This window comes from Lycium barbarum, chromosome 11 (assembly GCF_019175385.1).
Source record: "Lycium barbarum isolate Lr01 chromosome 11, ASM1917538v2, whole genome shotgun sequence".
NCBI lineage: Eukaryota > Viridiplantae > Streptophyta > Magnoliopsida > Solanales > Solanaceae > Lycium > Lycium barbarum.
Genome location: NC_083347.1, coordinates 5,603,516 through 5,623,621, shown reverse-complemented (window position 1 = coordinate 5,623,621; position 20,106 = coordinate 5,603,516). Strand labels below are relative to the sequence as shown.

The 20,106-nt window shown below is 34.7% G+C and overlaps 2 protein-coding genes across 3 annotated transcripts; one reads left to right on the top strand and one right to left on the bottom strand.

The window, feature by feature from the left end:
* Positions 1 to 91: 91 nt before the first annotated feature.
* LOC132620368 (uncharacterized) lies at positions 92 to 3,530 on the bottom strand. The gene is made up of 2 exons (XM_060335032.1): positions 1,742 to 3,530; positions 92 to 1,087 (listed from the first exon to the last, which is right to left on the bottom strand). The coding sequence occupies exons 1-2, from the start codon at positions 1,968 to 1,970 to the stop codon at positions 297 to 299; spliced, it is 1,020 nt and encodes a 339-aa protein (XP_060191015.1). The 5' UTR covers positions 1,971 to 3,530; the 3' UTR covers positions 92 to 296.
* A 2,851-nt stretch (positions 3,531 to 6,381) lies between these two features.
* Positions 6,382 to 9,931, top strand: LOC132617335 (lysine-specific histone demethylase 1 homolog 2). 2 transcript variants are annotated; one of them, XM_060332321.1, is made up of 3 exons: positions 6,382 to 6,526; positions 6,885 to 8,623; positions 8,739 to 9,931. In XM_060332321.1, the coding sequence occupies exons 2-3, from the start codon at positions 7,093 to 7,095 to the stop codon at positions 9,497 to 9,499; spliced, it is 2,292 nt and encodes a 763-aa protein (XP_060188304.1). In that variant the 5' UTR covers positions 6,382 to 6,526; positions 6,885 to 7,092; the 3' UTR covers positions 9,500 to 9,931. The 2 variants fall into 2 exon arrangements, with proteins under 2 accessions (XP_060188304.1, XP_060188305.1); XM_060332322.1 differs by lacking the exon at positions 6,382 to 6,526 and having other exon boundaries at positions 6,550 to 8,623.
* Positions 9,932 to 20,106: the final 10,175 nt, after the last annotated feature.

The window sequence follows — 20,106 nt, the reverse complement described above, 5'->3', positions numbered from 1 at the left end:
CAATCGTAGCACTTTTTCATTAGTCATTCTTGTAAAGTTTGTTTGAATGCAAAGTTTGTTTGAAGTCTTAGATGCATAGCTGCAGACTACAAATTTGTCGTTCTGAACTAGGGCATATCTGTATCATTTGTCCTTGAGGGAAAAAACTTGGTTGTGAAATAAACATACAACAACTCAAAATGAAAATTGCAAATCCGTGCTTCAATGTAGATTGGTTGAACATAAAGCTTTTTATTTTCTGCAAGTGACAACTTTTGTCAATTGAAACAAAGAAGAAATATAATCCAATTGGGTCCTCATTTTCTGCAAACTATTCCACGGCCATTGTTTGATCCTCCAGTACAATCTAAAGTCCCAAAATCCATGACTAGTGGGTCTGATTCTTTCAAAACTCCAGCTGGAGAGAAGATACAAGAATTACATTTGGGAGATAAAAGGGTTGAAGTTCTGTACTTGTCTTCACCTCCCACTACAGGCATTGCAACACCTAGTTTTGCTGGATTCTTGAAGTCTGGCTGATAAGTCCGGCCAAGAACGCCTTCAACCTTTGTTGAGAGGCCATAGAATCTGAACTGCACATCCAGGTGAGCAAAGCAGTCATTAGAAGGTATCTGATAGTTGTGGATCCTGTCATCTTCTTTGGTAATAGGTACTACATTAACTGAGATTTCTGCAACATCTGGAAGTGTAATCAAAGCACCGTTCTTGTTTGAAGTTCTTTCTACCTTAATGCTGCTTTCGGAGGATTCCCATATAGACGGATAGCCTTCTGGTAAGCCTAACTCCTTTCCATCATAATAGAATTTCAGATGATCAACTTCGTCGTTCCAAGACTCTGCCTTGGTAGCCTCCACTGAGAAACCATGCGTGTCAAAGAGGATTCCGAGAGCTTGAATCCATGTATAGTCTCGGGGTCTACCAGCAGGTCGCAGACCAATGAAACGGGCATTAATCTGGAGATTAAGATCTGAAACTAAGGTGAAATGCTCATTGCTCTTGCCATGGAAGTAAAAGACAATTCCATCTCCACCTATGAAGCGAGGATCCAAGCATGCTGCTCCGGGGTGATTGCAATTCGCCTTCCTGTCTGTAAGTATCATTGATCAAGAATTTAGATTTTCGGAAAGTGTCATGATCGTCCAATAAGAAGAGTTTCAATTTTTTCATATGAACATGTTTGTTTTGGAGACTAGCACTTTTGGTCACTCAATATTTGATAAATTCTAATTTTGGTCCTTGTGATATATGACTCAACACATTTAACCTTTAATAAATCAAAATTGTGTGTTTTTGGTCCCTTTATGTAGAAAGTATGTTATATTTGGACTAATTTAGAAGTATATTACCCTAAAATATGAAGTAACAACTAACAAATATAAGTTTAACATAACACATGGGTAACTGAACGATGGAAATTAATTGAAGGTCAGATGTGCTTAATCAGATATCACAAGGACTAAAATTAGAATTCACCAATAACTGAAAGACTTATTAACCCAAGAAAAAAAAAAAGATTCTTTTTTTTTTTCTGAGCTCGATCTTTGAAAAAAAGAGCTACAGTAATTTTGTGTTTCCAAGTAAAGTTCTAGCATAGTAGCACAAGAAAGAGCTACAGTAATTTTGTGTTTCCAAGTAAAGTTCTAGCATAGTAGCACAAGAAAGTCCAAGTTCAAACATATGTGAATATAACAGAAAATGGTTAAAAACTGATCAAGGACTAAGAACATAGAGAATCTCTTACTTCTGCATTCAGGCTTGCACATTGGAGAATTACAGTTGAGATAGCAAACTTTAGCCTTCGGGTCACTTGGAGATGCTGTTGGGCATTCTGCAGGGCAATATAAATGTTTCAGAAAGCATTTGCTTTTCCTGCTGGTGCAGGTTATGTGTTCTGCTCCATTGATCTCTGTTAGACCAGCTAGGAAGAGTGTCACAACAGTGAAAAACCACTTGTTTTTTAGGTTACTCATTTTCCCTTTTGCAAGTCGGATGAAGCTCAAGATGGCCTAGTTTGTCTTCTCCCTTGGCCTCTTATAGAGTAAGCCAAGGAAATTCTTTCCAGTCTTCTTTTAGTTCATGTTTTATTTTCTGCTAGTTGCCGTTAAAATACTCCATATAGCTTCTGTTCATTCATTCTAACTAAATCTTGAAGGAGAAACTTGCATTTAAAAAGTAGTTTGTGATCTTTAGTCAATGCTTTGGGGCTTGCAACCCTGTATAATAAAGGGAGTTGACAATTTCCCTGGCAGATCCGAATAGAACTCACATGCCCAGTAGTCCGTGATTATAGGGTCATGAAGTGCTTTAATCACATTAACAAGTTTGCCTATAATACAGTACTGAATATGCTTCACTGCTTTAAAATTGCAGAAAGTACAGAGAAATGTAAGATCTTTTTCTTCAAGATATTGTTTAACAATATATTTGCAGTTTACAAGTAAGGAGTTTCAGAACTAATCCCTCCGTTTCAAGTTGTATGACATAGTTTGAACCGGGACGGAGTTTAAGAAAGAAAAGAAAACTTTTGAAACTCTGGTCTCAAACATGTGATAGCATTTGTATGGATATTGAACTTCTAAAACTTGTGATCTTAAATATGACATAACATTTGTGTAGTTATAAAAGCTTCTCATTAAGGGTAAAATAAGAAGTGTAAAGTTAATTGTTTCCAAATTCAAAAGTGTGTCATTCTTTTTTAAACTGACTAAAAATGAAGTGTATCACATAAACCGGAATGAATGGTGTAAGAACATTAGCATGTTCTTCAAGAATCTAGATTGACAATGAACCATACATCATTACATTGTCGATTGCGCCGCCCTCGTACATAAAGTTGACTTAGCCTAACGATTTCTTTTTAATCAGACTTTCAGACTTGTAAGCGTCAACTCTTCTGAATCAACATAATATCAAAATTATTTGAATTGACGGTTATAGTAATCCCTAATCAAGACTAACTTTCTGTTAATAACACTCTTGCCTTCAGGTAATTTGTAAATAAAAGACAAAGCTTTTATTATTAGTTTAATTTGATAATTAAATGAATTATAAAAGAATAAATAAGTCCAACGAATTTTCTTGATTTGGGCTAATTATGTTATGAAAGCACGATTTTTTTTAGTTGGCGAGTTACGTTATGATCTTTGTCTAGAAATCACATGACTAGTAATTCGTGATTAGAGAGTCATGAGAACTTTTATTGTACATTTACATACAAGCTGGCCTATATATAGCACGTTACTGAATATGAGTATGAGATTTTATCTTCAAGATATTGTTTAACAATATGTTTTCATTTTACCAGTAGGAGTTTGTGGATGAGCAAAACGAAGATGTTTGTAACAAGATGGTGCCTTATTTCACGGTCGATACATGTGAAAGTAGCTTTGTGACATTGAGGTATAAGAACTAAGAACATTATTAACTTGTTCTTGAAGAACCTGGATTCTTGCCAATGTTTCCTCCGTTAACACAGATCTTTGGACATGAACTACATAAATTTGACTTGACTTAGCCTTACGATGCAGTTTCTGTAAATGCATTTACTTTGCGTCGACAAATTGGTTTGATACGTAAATGTCACTTGTATATTTTGAGCCCGTTTGGATTGGCTTATAAGTTGGTCAAACCAGCTTATAAGTCATTTTTAACTTATTTAGGTGTTTGACAAAAATAGAAAACAGCTTAAATTAATTTAAAAAGTGCTTAAAATAAGCCAAAATCAAGAAGTTGCTCGACCCCAACTTATTTTTTTTGGCTTAAAAGCCATTATGGTTTGACCAACAATTTTACCCTTTTATCCCTTATATTTTCTGTTAATTTCAATAACCCTTCTAAAAACCTTTTAAGCACTTTTATCCAAACACGTAACCGCTTATATATAAAATAACTTTCAGCACTTAAAAAGTACTTTAAGCACCCACTTTTTTCAGCTAATCCAAACGGGCTCTTTATACTTTTGTAAATGTCAAATACAGTACTCAAATAGTTCTGATTACGCCACTGATTACTTAAATTTCCACTATGTGCATTCAACTCTAAGAATAAAAGAAAAACTGCAGATTAAAAATTAAAATTGTTTGAACAAATTTGAAAGACTTGCAATATCTTGAAATTTAAGCATATAAGAAAATTTCTGGTACAATGAAAGAAAAAAATGTGTATGTATAGGTGAATGATACCGGGTACTTCCTTAATTTCATTTTATATGGCAGTGTTTGAGTGAGAATAAAATTTAAGAAAGAAAGGTACGTTGACTTTCGTCGCACGTCAAAAAATATCAATGAACTTGTCATCTATATATATATAGTTATAATATTTTTATGGTTGTACGAAAATTTCACGAAGGGTAAAATGGGAAGTCTAAAATTAATGACTTTTCAAATATAGAAAGATGTCTTTTTTTTTTTAATAAACTTAAAAGCAAAAGAGTGACATATAAAATTTAATTGTCAAATATTTATGGGGCAGTGGAAATAATAGGAAACTTCTAAGTCGGGGGAAATTAGTATTGTATAATATCAGTTGTGACGACGGGCTTGCATGAAGTAACTTGATATTGTGTATGATAATCCAACACAAGTTCCGTTGTAGTCTAGTTGGTTAGGATACTCGGCTCTCACCCGAGAGACCCTGGTTCAAGTAATGGCAACGGAAATAATTTTTTTTTGGCAAAACGATCAGGTCCTCAATATATGGGGGCATATATTTTTTTTGTAATGAGGCAAGCATAAACCGTTATACCCGTAGGCAAAGTAGGGATTTGAAGCTTATGTGCTTGAGATTCTAATTCTTTACAGCGTAGATTCGACCGAACCGATAACCGAGCGCTAACTGGGTTCCTAGCTATGCTTGGGGAAAATACAGTCCATACTTTCTTTCATCAAGTGCCTCAACAAATTAATTTTCGGACAAGGTTCAAATTAGATTCTCATTTGTTATCATTATTGAGCGTTTTTATTTCAGCTGGCTTAAACCTTAATCTTATTGATCTTGTGATTTAGAAATCAAACGCATGTTTCTTTTACAAATTAAAGAATCTCGTGGACCTCTTCACTTTAGCTTCGAGTCAGAAACACACAAAGCGGAAAGCATAGAGAATATGCACATGTAAATATAGTCACGGTTGACGCACTTATAAGTTGTTCTTCACAAATGTGATTTGTAAGTCGTCTTTTATACACACAATTTATAAGCCGATGTGATTTATAGTTCGTGTTTCATCTATGACATTTATAAGTACTTGTAAAGTTGCGTTTAGAAATACAATTTATAATAAACGTTTCAAAAATGTGATTTACAAGCCGTGTTTCATAAATATGATTTACAAGTTGCACTTATCTGTCCACATATGATCGTTGACTGTATTAGAATTGTTGTTAGAATTTAAAAATGCCTTGCGTATTTATAAAATTCAGAAAATGAATGGAAATTTTGGGCCACTTTAGTGTGCAAGAATTTGCACCCTCTTTCCCTTTTGAGGATTGTATTTACCTTTTGTCTCCATTTTTACAATTTTTATAAAAATAGGCTAAGGGGCAGATGATCTCTTCTATCTCCAAACTTTTCTTCTCTTTATGCCCCCACCCCCCTTTCTTACAAGTAATTTTCTAATTTGAGCTTTGCAAGTAACTAAATGTTGAAGTTGTCAGTTGACTGAGATTAATCACAGGGTTAAAAGCGAAAAGAATCTAATCATATGCAGATCTTAGCAATATAGCAAGATTTGTGAACAAGAATAGGTAGAACGAAGACTGTACTAAGTTCATTCCCGTTGGCACGACTTATATGAACGTACTTTTCCATTTTTTCCAATGTGCAGTGTTGAGGATGATTTTGCACAAATCCTTTAAATGGAGACAAAAGTTAAATAGCATTCTTAAATTCATTTTTTTTTTGCGCGGATTGTCCTTCTTTTGGGGTGGTCTTTAAATTTTTTCCCTCAAATTGGTGGTCTTTAAGTTTTGGCCTTCTCTTGAAAAGGTGGCCGAAAATCGTTATACCTTAATAGAATTTATGCTATCTCCGGCAGAGGTTGTCTTAAGGCATAATAGTCTGCCTTATAAATTGCCTTAAGGCATAAAATTTATGCCGGATATGCCTTAAGGCGCTTATGCCTAATCCGGCATAACTTTCCCCAAGCCTTACCTTGCGATTTTTTTTTTTTTTTTATGCCGGAGCTGGGATTCGAACCCAGAACCTTAGGATTACGACGCGAAGGACAAAAATTAAAGACTAGCAAATTAGAGGTACAAAAATTAAAGACCACCCCGAATGAGGAGGGCCATTCCTGCGAATTGTCCTCTTAAATTAGTCCTCTTTTTGCAAATCAAAGGATGTAGGCCTTCACAGTGCTATAGCGGGTTTTGGCCCAACTGATTTCAACACTAAGCCCAAATAACAGACTACTAGGATTTGAAATTCGGACCCTAATGCTGATGAATGATTTTGCCCCGCGAATTTCAAATGTCTGCCTCTCTACCGTGAATTCTCCACCTGAACACCTCCACGATCTTCTCTTCAAGTGGTAAGTTCTCTTTTACTCCCGAACATTCTCTCTAAATTTCCTACTTTGTCCGAAACAAAAACCCTAATTCCTATTTAACATGATATAATTCGAATTGGTAATTGAGATGCAGTACTTTGCGACTCCTTCTACATTAACAAAACCACAATTCCAAGCTTTTTATAGTTCTTCAATTTTTACGAGTTATCTTACTGATCAATTTTACTAACCACTTTAGTAGTATTTGTTATCATTTTGTCTTACCCTCCCCAGACTCCACTTGTGGGATTATACTGGGTCTGTTGTTGATGTTGGTAAATAATTTTCCTTTACTTTACCGAGATTGCCAAGACTGAACTAAATGGATATGTTGTACCAGATTGCTGGAACAGTTGAATTTTGTAGCAAACGCAGACTATAATTACGGCGAATTCAGGATATATATCGATGTAGAAAATTTCACCTCCGTTGCTTAAAGCCATGATGTCTGAAGTTTCTGCCTAAGAAATGTAAAAGCGGCTTTCTAATAGGCTAAAAGATCCAGTTTATTCGAATTTTGAGAGCTAATAAAGAAAAAAAGAAAGAAAATGGAGACCCCGGATTCACGTTCAATCTCAAAGAGACCTGTTAGAAAGAGGGTAGCTTCAAGGAATTACGACGAGAATTTGATGGATGAGTTCATAGAGGAGCATTTGGGTGGTTCCGTTAGGAAGAGGAATAGAACGAAGCAAGATTTGGAGAAAGAAACTGAAACAGAGGCGATGATAGCACTTTCTTTGGGTTTCCCCATTGATGACCTTCTTGAGGAAGAAAGAAAGGCTGGAGTTGTAAGCGAACTAGATGGGAAAGAGCAAAATGATTACATCGTTGTGAGAAACCATATTCTTGCAAAATGGAGGGAAAATGTGCAAATTTGGCTGTCCAAAGGAAAGATAAGGGAAACTGTAAGTGGTGAGTATGAGCATTTGGTGGCCATAACATATGAGTTTCTTTTGCATAACGGGTACATAAATTTTGGGGTGTCACCATCTTTTGTATCTAATATTCCTGAGGAACCTAGTGAAGGGTCTGTAATTATTGTTGGTGCTGGACTCGCTGGTTTGGCTGCAGCAAGGCAGTTGATGTCATTTGGATTCAAGGTGATTGTCCTTGAAGGTAGGAACCGACCTGGAGGGAGAGTTTATACTCAGAAAATGGGACGGAAGGGCAAGTTTGCTGCTGTGGATCTTGGTGGCAGTGTCATAACTGGTATCCATGCGAATCCTTTGGGAGTTTTGGCAAGACAACTTTCCATTCCGCTCCACAAAGTTAGAGATAAGTGTCCTTTATACAAGCCTGATGGATCTCCTGTTAATGCAGCAGTTGATTCCAATGTTGAACTCATTTTCAATAAGCTACTCGACAAAGTTACTGAGCTAAGAAAAACAGTAAGTGGATTGGCTAATGATATCTCGTTGGGCTCCGTTTTGGAGATACTTAGGCAATTATATGCTGTGGCTAAAACTACAGAGGAAAGACAACTTTTGGATTGGCATTTTGCAAACTTGGAATATGCAAATGCTGGATGCCTCTCAGAACTCTCTGCTGTCTATTGGGATCAGGACGATCCTTATGAAATGGGTGGTGATCATTGTTTTCTTGCTGGTGGAAATTGGGGTATAATCAGAGCACTGTGTAAAGGAATTCCTATATTCTATGACAAGATTGTGCAGACAATAAAGTATGGAAATGAAGGAGTTGAGGTCATCGCGGGGGAGCAACATTTTCAGGCTGATATGGTCCTCTGTACTGTTCCTCTCGGGGTACTAAAAAGGAGATCAATTAAATTTGAACCAGAGTTACCTGCGAAGAAGCTTGAAGCTATTGATAGGCTAGGATTTGGGTTGCTGAATAAGGTTGCCATGGTATTCCCTCATGTTTTTTGGGGGGAAGACTTAGATACCTTTGGTTGCCTCAACCATCATAGCCATAGACGAGGAGAGTTCTTCTTATTTTACAGTTACCATACTGTTTCTGGGGGTCCAGTACTTATTGCACTAGTTGCTGGTGACGCTGCTCAACTTTTCGAACGCACAGAGCCATCGATCTTAATTCATCGAGTTATGGACATTCTCAAAGGTATCATCCATCTTTATACAGTAGTAGATAGATTTGTAATTTTGTTTTCCCTGTGTTTTGTTCTTTGAGGAAGAATGTGGAATCTGGTTTCACTTTCATCTGGCTATTTCGACAGGCATATATGAGCCAAAGGGCATAACAGTTCCAGATCCCATACAATCCATATGTACAAGATGGGGAAGTGATCCCTTTTCGTTTGGCTCATATTCACATGTTCGTGTTCAGTCTTCTGGCAGTGATTACGACGTACTCGCAGAAAATCTTGGAGGCCGGCTGTTTTTCGCTGGAGAGGCTACTATTCGACAACATCCAGCCACCATGCATGGAGCCTATTTGAGTGGCTTAAGAGAAGCTTCTCGCATTTCCCTATCCATGAAAGTGAGGCAAAACAATCCAAGGAAGACTGTTTTAAAGAATATCGGACCAAGCAATGATGTATTAGAAGAGTTGTTCAAGAGGCCAGATCTGGCATTCGGGGAGATCTTATTTGTATTTGATCCCTTCACTTATGATTCTAAATCTTTAGGACTCATGAGAGTTACTTTTGCAAAATCCAATGATGAACTTAATACAGAACTATCTTCTGGCAAGGAAGCAGATAATATGCCTCAACATTTATTAAACCCACCACTGCAGCTTTATACAGTTGTGTCCCGTGAGCAGGCACTTGAGTTGCAGTTAGTGAAGGAGGGAAGTAAGTGTAAATTGTCATATTTGTTTAAAAATCTTGGGCTGAAGTTAATGGGAGCTAATGGATTAGGAGTTGTAGGCAATTCTTTGGCTGCTAACATTGCTAATGCTCGAAGAGGCCGAGGCCGGAATCGAAGTTGTATTGCCCAACAGAATGCAGGCAATGGTAATATTCAGCTACCTTAAGTATAAGCTTGGCATCCTCAATATATCTTCAAATCTGTGGAGGAATGCAGTAAGGATGGCACTCTTTTACGTCTTATATTGACGGTTCGCTGACCAGAAAAAATATTGGTATGTTAGTTAGAGTCATAGTAATTGCATTCATGTTGCTCGCTGGTAAATATTGTGCAACTGGCAACAGAGTGTGAAAAAGGATCGACGAACACTCAGTTTGTCTGTTGGTTTTGTTGTGGATATTCTTTTGTATGCTTGTCTTTTGTACTCCTGGATAATGCAAACTTTCGCGTAGACTAAAGAATTTTTTGCTCCCTTTTGTTGGCAAAGTTGTACTATAATTTTTGGAAGAAAGGAGAGAAATTAGGATGGAGTTAGACTTGTTGTAAACTTGAACCAGCAAAGAGCTGAAAATGAAAAAAGAAACCAGTTGAATGCCTGTCAGCTGTGGGTTAATTTATTTATTTCTCTTTTTACTAATAAGCTCCAAGATATCTCTTGTTATATATACCGTTGTTTAGTAGCTATTTAAACTAGTTATCAGATTTCTTACTCTCTTTTCGGTTAAACAAGAATGTTTAATGAACTGCTTTTGTAAGTTGTACTCAAAACCATGAAACAACTCCGAATTGCCCTTTTTTTGGGGTGGTATTTAAATTTTGCCCCTCATATTTGTGGTCTTTAAATTTTGCCCTTCGGCTAAAACCCATAGGTTCCGGGTTCGAATCCCCGCTCAGTCAAAAATTTTAAAAAAAATTGCAAAGCAGAGTTTAAATTTCGCTATGCCCCCTCCGGCAGACTTTTAGTCATGTTTTATTAAAAGTCTGCCGGAGGGGGCAGACTTTGCCTTGAAGCATATATATGTATTTTTTTTAAACTTTTCAAGGTAAACTTTTAGTAATGCCTTAACTAAAAGTGTGCCTCATAAAACATAACTAAAAGTTTGCCCCATAAGGCGTAAGTTTTCCTTAAGGCATAACTAAAAGTTTGTCTTATAAGGCAAAGTTTAATTTTTGCTATGCCCCTTCCAGCAGACTTTTAGTTGTGTTTAACTAGAAGTCTGCCGGAGGGGGCAGACTTTTAGTTGTGTTTAACTAAAAGTCTGTCCCCTTCAGCAGACTTTGCCTTGAAGCATATATATATATATATATATATATTTTAATTTTCAAGGTAAACTTTTAGTTATGCCTTAACTAAAAAGTGTGCCCCAAAGACATAACTAAAAGTATGCCCATAAGGCGGAACTTTTCCTTAAGGTATAACTTAAACTTCGCCTTATAAGGCAAAGTCTATGCCTTAAGAAAAGTTCTTGCCTTACGGGGCATAATTTTGTTATGCCTTAACTAAAATTCTGCCCCATAAGGCATAACTAAACTATGTCTTAGGAAAAATTCTGCCTTATGGGGCAGACTTTTAGTTATGCCGGATCCGGCATAAGTTTAGCTTTTCCTTAAAGATTGTATGCTGGATCCGGCATACACTCCCCCAGTCCTGCCTTGCGAAATTATTTTTTTATTTTATGCCTGAGCGGGGGTTCGAACCCAGAACTTCATGTATTCGCCCACCTTTCCAAGCAAAGGCAAAACTTAAAATCACAAATATGAGAGGCAAAATTTAAAGATCACAAATTTGAAGGGCAAAATTTAAAGACCACCCCAAAAGAAGGGCAATCCGCTCAAAAAAATGTAACAAGTACTACACCACTAAGTATCTTTACATGATTTTGTCTAGACCAAAGATACTGGAATCCGTAATCGGAACCGTAGGTCCGTCCCTAATGTATATATCTCAAGACTCAAGAGTTCAATTTTCTTGAGTTTTCTGTTTACGTTTCTCGTATGCTGTTATGAAGTAAAACAATAGTCTTCTTTTGAACTAATCTCATAAAATTCATAAAACTTGTAAACGTTTAAAAGTAATAATGTACACAACAACAAGAACGTCTTAACTTCAAGCAAGTTGAAATCAACTATATGAATCCTCACGGACCATGAAAAACAATGTTGTGTACCAAACAAAAAGACATGTGGTTGAACATCAAATGTTGTTAAGATATTCGACACATGCACGACAATTGCAATCGTTGAAGGTGCACATTCTACAACCGAAACATACGCACCTAACACAGCCATTGCACTTAGCAGTTCTGGGGCAACCCCTGCACGATTTTCTACTCTCACGCTTTTCAACATCGTCACAGCCAGAGGCGGATCCAGGATTTTGACGCAGAGGGGGCACTAATGACCAAATGCCTTAATATTGACATGTCAATTGTTACTGTCAAAGTTTGGCGTGCAATTATTTGAAAACTTAATAATTATGATAAGATATTAGTAAAATAGCATAAAGTATAAACTTCAACATTGGAAGAAGGAGAATGTGTTTAGAATGGGAAAAGATTTGATTTGGGGCTTCATATTTTTTTGTTTTTGTTTGTGTGTGTGTGTTGGTTGGGTGGGGGGGGGGGGGGGAGGGGGGGGGGATAAGGCAGGACTAAAGAATAAAAAAAGAAGTATGTGGGCTTATAATTTATTTGTAGAGAATCTACGAAACAAATTCAACAAAAAGTAGAAACTAAACTGCTATATCCAGACTTGAACCCAGGTTTCATGTAAGGACACAAGGGGCCCAACAACTAATTGTACCAAAGTAGTGGATATATCTCAGGGTCCTTTTAAATATACATATGGTTTTTATGGCGTATACGCCATATATATACAATGTTTTTCCGAGGTTAGAGGTGGCACGTGACCCCCCTCCTAATAGGGTAGGTCTGCCTCTGACTCACAACTTATCCTTAAAATAAAAATAAAAATTATCCTTAATAAATTAAGCTTATGTTAAACAGTAAAATAGAAAAATTCTTTGGTTTCAAAAATTAATTCTACAAATCATTCAAGAAATGATGGTAATAATTGTACAAATCATACACACGTACTATATCAAGCGCCAAGACTTGTTCACAATGGAGGTCCCTAAGCAAGCATCTTGGATGGTTAGGAAGATTTTTCACATGAGAAAATTTTGGCCAGCACTTGCAAGCCAACAACCAGTACTGGGCAGGGGCAAGTTCCTGATCAAAGGGGCATATAAATTACTATCTGAAGCTGCTCCTACAGTTCCATGGAGAGGACTGGTGTGCCATACTGTGGCCTGCCCAAAACATGTATTCATCTTATGGTTGGCTCTCCTTGGCAGGCTGAGAACGAAACACTTACTACTGAAGTGGGGGCTGGGTATAAATGGCACCTGTGTACTATGCAACAGCCATCCCGAGACCATTGAGCACCTCTATATTGAATGCCCATACTCTCAGGAGATCTGGTCGAAGGTGCTGCAATGGTTAGGCTGGCAGAGGGTCATTGTTACATGCAGGGGCGGATCTATTAAGGGTCGGGAGGGTGCCACGCCACCCGCAAGCCTCACCCGAAACCCTGTGTATATATATGTATATATACAGAAGCTATGTACAAATATTTAAAGTGGCACCCCCACTACAAAGTAACCTGCTGGTGCCAGTGGATAGAGGCTTTGATTCCTGCTCTCTGGTCGCGGGATCGAGCCCCAGCGACTGCATAAATGTTTTTATTTTTTTAACCCTTGCTGCAGTGCTGCTCAACAGATAACAATGAGCAGTAGCAATCTTTGTTGACTTAATTTAATTTATTAATCTTTGACTTGTTTATTTTTTAAAGTTAAAAATAGAACTTTCCCTCTTCCTTCTCATTAAAAAAAAAACACAAACCCTCTCTTCTCAATTCTCATCAAAGAAACAAACTCTTCTCAATTCTCATCAACTAAACAAACCCTCTTCATTGCTCCAAAGTCAAAATCCCATTCGGCTGCTTCCTCCATTGACCCATTGTAAGGATCTTTTCGTCTTTCTTTCTTGATATCTTTTGAGTTTTTTTTCTTACAAAAATGCTTTTTTGTGTTAAAATTGCAATCTTGCTTGTGAGTTTTGTACATTTATGTATAAAAGTTGTCATTTTGCTTGTGGGTTTTGTACATTTACGTATAAAAGTTGTAATCTTGATTGTGGGTTTTGTACATTTATGTATAAAAGTTGTAATTTCTTGTGGGTGTGTACTGTTTTATAGAAAAGTTGTAATCTTGCTTGTGCTTTTTGTAGAGTTATGTATAAAAGTGTAATTTTGCTTGTGGGTATGTACATTTTTGTAAAGAAGTTGGCATATTGCTTTGTGTGTTTTTTGTTGGCTACTTAAATTTGCGGTGCTTTACTTCAGTTTGTTACATAGAGCGTGATGTATTCACAAATGTAAGTACTGATGTCATCATTGATCATTTTCAGAAGATGAAACCTCGTCGAGGACAATTGTAAATGAATGATGGATATTTATGATATTAGTAATATTATTGAACGTTTTATGCTTTTCTCTTCTGTATATTGCTATAAATAAATGTTTCATCGGAAAAGACGAATAACCCGAATCAAAGTTCGAAAAGACGAATAATCCGACCCGAAGCCCAAATTGATTGAATGACGCATGGCACCCGGAAACTTCAAATCCTGGATCCGCCTCTGGTTACATGGGAACTTGAGTGGCAGTGGGTACTTCAACACAGCAAATCGAGATCTCCCAAGAATGTGCTACTGAAGGCTTGTTTTGCGGCAGTTGTGTATGAGATATGGTGCGAAAGAAACTCCCGAGTCTTCAGCAAAAGCGTCACAAGAGAACACATACAATACAAACTGACATGTGCATACGAGTTAGGGAGAATAGGATACTGTTTGATACTATTTGTTCTTTATAGGAGAGTTGTTTCTTTGGTAACTATTGTTATAGCTAGGAGATATGATATGAGCAACCAGGGTGTGGTGAGCTTTGGTTCTGTACAACGACTATTTTGGTGATTAATAAACCGTCAGTTAATTGCCAAAAAAAAATTGTACAAATCATTGAAGAAATGATGAATTGCTGTTATGAGGTTGAAAGACATATTAATCCACACCTATTACAAGCTACAAGCATATATTATAAATGCACGGTATTTGCTGATCAACACATGTATTAATTTATCAAGTAATTATCACTCTTTTACTAACCTATTTAGCCTTTGAAGTATTCTCTAGTTATCAACCTAACATTAATGGCTTGTTTAGCAGATCTTCTGTGAAGCCAATTTTTTTCTTTCAAAACGTGCTAATTTTAGATAATTAATGTGTTTGACCAATCTTTTATGAAAAAAATAAGTATTTTTGAGTAGTAGTCGCAACTCTTTTTCAAAGGCTAAAAAAAAAAACAGTTTTTGGCTGGAAACACTTTTTAAAGTTTACCCAAACACAAATTGCTGTTCTTATATTGAAAAAAGTATTTTTCAAATTGATAACCAAAAATAAACTGTTACTCTCCAAAAATGTTTTTCGAAAAACATTTTTAACAAAAACACACTCTTTCAAAATAATCATATTTTGAAAGCTGGTTATTTTGAAGCTTGACCAAACATACAATAAATGTGTTTCACATAAATGAGTAAATAAGACACTTCACTTGTTACGACAAGTTAAAATACACTAATTTCAAAAAATTAGGAATGAGGAATACCTTTTGTGAGGCATATCAGAGCATTTCCAGTCCTTCACAGCAACAACATTATGATAGTATTTGCATTCTTCTTTAGTTCTTCGAAGAAACCTACGTTCTTTGTTACAATTAGTGCAACGAATGAACTCATCACGATGTATGGTTCCTCCACGAACTGGCCTATAAAATGTATCACTGTGATACTTCCACAAACATGTCTTCCATAAATTTTCTCTGCGTCCTTCCTTACTAGTCACCCAAATTTAGCTCTTTCAGTTTATATTTGTCATCTTTTCCCCACATGTTTTGCAAAATCAGCTAGAGATACCCTCACTGCATGTCAAGCAAGTAATTCCTCATTTATCAACATAAAATACCAAACTTCAACATTTGGGGTGTGTTCGGTATGAAGGAAAATATTTTTCATGAAAAATAATTTTCAAGAAAATAAGTGGAGACAAATAGGGGCGGGGGTGGGTGTGAAGATGAGGTGCGTTCGAGGGTGGAGAGAAGACGAAACAATATGGAATTCCACTTGTGGAACTTTGTTCCCTAGTTCCAATAGGAAAGTCATTTTCCTCATTTTTAAGGAACTTATTTTCCTAGTAAAATATTTTCTAAAAATTTTGACCAATCGAACATGAGAAAATTGAAAGATATTACCGAACACACCCTTGGTGATTTAACAGAAGCAATATTCAATATTGTGAGTTTATGGAATCTGAATTTTAAAAATTGTAACTTACTGAGTTTTGAGTAAATTATCTATACATATCAAGTGAATTTCCTAACACAAAAACATAATTTTGATCAAAATTATTGAGTACTGTTGAATCCATAACTAGAACATTAGATCCACCCATGCATGATTAGTATTAGATAGTAGAAACAATTTTTCGAGGGGACAATTCAATAGATAAGAGTGTGTCGATCTTTTTTCACACACATATGCAGTTCAAGATAAATGTGATTGTGTCTAGTGCAAATCCTGTTAGTGTAGTTAGTGATCGGAAATAGCAGAGAATCAAATTTAAATTAAAATATGATTATTGGCAGTATTCGTTCATAAAATTATTTGTTTTATGATACTCATAAGGGGTCAATTGGCTAGTGGACAAGTTATATGACAAGATTATAATATGAGGATTAATTAATGACGGAATTATTTAGTTGTCAAAATATTCTTCTTCGAGGCTTTTCTTCAATATTCTTTAGAAAATCTAAGGTTAAAATTAAAATTAAAAATTTATCCCAATATATCTAATTTAAAACCTGAACATTTATTAATAAAAGTATGTCTACTAAATAATTCCATCATAATTTGATTTCATGTTATAATCTCGTTATTTTAATCATGACTAACTTGTTCTTGACCAAACGACTCCTAATGGTATTACAAAAACACGTTTTTTCTACCAAAAAAACTATACAGACATCTAACCAATTTTACACCAACAAACAAATTTGTTTCTCCTCTCAAAATTCAAAACATGTTCTTATAAAATCGTTTGGCTTTGTAAATTCTGGAAGAATTGTACCACAAACTCATGCAACAAAATAATAGAGGATTAAATTCTTTAAAGACATAAATTACTCAATCAAAATCATTGGTTATTTGTTCACCGAATCTATCTTTTTTCCCCCTACCTGTTAACATGATGGAAAAAAAAAATTAGATTACTAAAAAATTAATACTAATAGAAAATAAAGAGGACCTTGTGGGCTATCATGATAACATTGGCAATCAATTTCAAGCTTCCCATTTCGAAAAACTCTAAGCTTTCCAGTTGAATCACCAAATTTGGTGTGAGTAGCACTAGGGGTGTACAAACCAAACCGACAAACCGCACCAAACTGATAAACCGAGTCAAACCGAGAAAAAAACCCGACTAGTGGTTTGGTTTGACTTGGTTTGGTGTTGGAAAAAAAAACCCGACCATAATTGATTTGGTTTGGTTTTAACGAAAAAAAGTCAAACCGAACCAAACCAACCCGACATTACATGTATTCAATTTTTTAAAATATTTTATACATAAAAATATTTATTTATAAAGTAATTTATAAATATTTCTTAAATGTTTTCGTAATTTTTTATCTATTATCATATTATTCAAGCTTGAACTTAGAATTTTGAATGTCAATAAGTTTTATATCCTATGGATGTTAGTAACTCAAATAAAGTCCAAACCAAAACCAACTCAACACTAATCCTAACAAAAAAAATTTAATTTACCACTAGAAATGACAATAATGTTGGATATCTATTCTTTAGTTTTGCATAATTGATTTAGAGAGTAAAAATACATAACTTAAGTTTTTTTTCTTTGTCATATAATTAATACTTATTTTAGCATGACTTAGTATTTTTAGATTATGGTCATTTTCTTTTATGGCTTGTTAATTAGCAATATTTATTTTAACCGATTATATTAGCTTTTGTTGAATATTTTAATACAATATCATCACTCTTCTCACATTTTATGTTATTTTCTTAAGAAACACCTTAATTATATAATTGTATCTTACTAGGACTAAAGAAATATTTAAAGTAAAACTTATATGTTTTGTATCAAGACTATTCCGAAAAAAAAAACCCGAAAAATCCGAGAAACCCGAACAACCCGAGAAAACCCGAGGTTGAAAAACCCGAATTTTATTGGTTTGGTCTTTAAATTTTAAAACCCGACGCAATTGGTTTGATTTGGTGTTTAAAAAATCCGAACCAATCCGGTCCATATACACCCCTAAGTGGCACCACATTCAATCTCCATATAGTCCGATTCTTTTCTTAAAATACCTATAAAACCATCCAACTCGTTATCTGAAAACATGTCTGCAACTTTTAAAACAAGAAAAAAATGATATAAAAATGTGAATTGAGAATCGAGCCACAAAATGTCCAAAAATTCAAAAGAAAAAGACAAGAAAACCTTTTATAGATGCGACGTAAATCTTCAGATCTGTTAATTAAAATTTAAAGCTCTAACATTGAACATCAATCGAAAGAAAATCACCATACGGTTAATTTCTATAAAGTTTCACAATTGCATACAATTTATTGAACAAGATACGCCTAGTTATATACATAAACAATAAAAGGAAAAATAAATAAAAGTACTTTGACCCCTAGTAAGAATTAATAAAGCTGCTCAAATAGTCCTTTTTGACCTTACATATGAGATAACATCAAGCTGACCACAAAAACAGATCTAGGTTGCTTATAAGGAGCACAAACATTGACCTTCTGATAACTCGAAACTTTAGGTCTATATGAGAATGTCAGTATTCAACTCTTGTGAATAAGAACATAAATGAACTATTGCGCCTCCACGAGCTTTTTAAAACGTCAATATTCATCTCTGGAATTTAGGTAATCGCAAATGTAAAAGGGTATGGAATGGTGATTAAATTTTTTCTTATACAGAATTTATGGATAGATCGAGTTACAACCATTAAAAATAAAAAAATAAAATATTTTTAATAAAATAACATTACGTCTTACCTGGAAGGTTGACTGTTATCATCGTAACAACCTCAAACGTAAAAAAAAAGAGTTATGCTTGGGACAGAGACATATTTATCGCCACTTGAGAAAAAATTATATATTAAATGAAGGAAAGTTGACCAATAGTGAAAAGCCACTATCATTAAGAAAACCTTTATGTTTAATAAAATTGTTATTAATGTTTTTTTTCTTTTTCTAAATGATCAGTCGTTCCCCAATTATTCTGGAGTAACCCGAATTGCCAATTTGTAATTTGAAGATGAGAGTTCTATACCTAACACATTCTCACTTGTATCACCTAATTAATAAGTCTTTTGGCAAAAAAAAAAAAAAAAAAAAACTCGTTTTAGGCACATGTATTGCACATATAATCCATTTATTTAAAATTTTATTATCTAGCCAAAATTAAATTTCCACTAAAATATAATTTAAGTAAAAACAAATTTTCGTCTTTTCTTATTTCGACGGCCTCAAATGAATGATGTCATAAAGATTGTTTTATTAATTGAACTGTCTTTTCTACTTTTACGGATTCTCTTTCAAGTGAGTTTTTGTCCCTCCATTTTTTTTTAAAGTATTAATCTTCATTTTCTATTATTTATGTTATCGTCATTTTAAATAATAATATATTTATAAGATGGTTAATTTCTTACCTATCCAAAAATTGATAATAGATTTAGCTATATTGATTGAAAATATGAAAATGAGTAAGATTGTGTCTTACCTGGAAAGTTGACTTATAATGAGAAAATTTATTATCACAACAACCTCTACAAGTAAGAAAATTGTTATTATTATTTTCCCTGTACCAAATGAACAATAGGCTAATATAGTTCTCAGTTGTTCGAAAGTAACTAATACCACCAATTTGCAAGTTATAGATGAAAGTGTTTATTCTAAATCTATCATCGATCGCGTTATTGAATTAACAGTTTCTGGGCACGTATAACGCACGTGTGATGCACGTGTAGTCCATTTGACATTTAAAAGATCATTATCTAAATAAGCTGAATAGAAATTTCATAAGAGAAGAAAAGTTCACAGAAAGTTCTTTAATAGTATGCCCAGTTGACGAGGTTCTACCACTATAAGGCCCAGTTGTCATTCTTAAAACATCTTTTGATTTATTAAATATAATTATAAAGTACATAAAAGTCATCGCCGTGTTTTTGTGAATTCTTATATAGATGAATTTTGCACCTTCACAACCTTTCACGTCGTTAATATGCAATCTAATATTCGATCATCTAATCATAGTTTTAAATAATATTTTTGTACGGTATGATGATTAATTTTCTTACCTATACAAAACATATCAATGGATTACACAAAACTAAGACGATTGAAAATTAAAAAGAAATAATATTAAAATAATTAAAATTACGTCTTGCTCGGAAAGTTGGCCGTTATCATCATAATAAACTCTAAATGTAAGAAAAGAGTTATTACATAGTACCAATTTTTTTTAAATGTAAGACCAATATGGTTCCCACTCATTTTAGAGTGACTGGAACTAATATGTGAGTAGAAATGAAAGCACTTACTCCTAATACATCTTCGCTCAT

What these genes read in the sequence shown, in the direction of transcription:
- LOC132620368 (XM_060335032.1), bottom strand. Translation starts at nt 1,970, where the DNA reads ATGAGTAACCTAAAAAACAAGTGGTTTTTCACTGTTGTGACACTCTTC. An exon ending in GTGCAAGCCTGAATGCAGAA is followed by an intron (nt 1,088 to 1,741) that starts GTAAGAGATTCT and finishes TGATACTTACAG; the next exon opens with ACAGGAAGGCGAATTGCAAT.
- LOC132617335 (XM_060332321.1), top strand. Translation starts at nt 7,093, where the DNA reads ATGGAGACCCCGGATTCACGTTCAATCTCAAAGAGACCTGTTAGAAAG. An exon ending in AGTTATGGACATTCTCAAAG is followed by an intron (nt 8,624 to 8,738) that starts GTATCATCCATC and finishes CTATTTCGACAG; the next exon opens with GCATATATGAGCCAAAGGGC.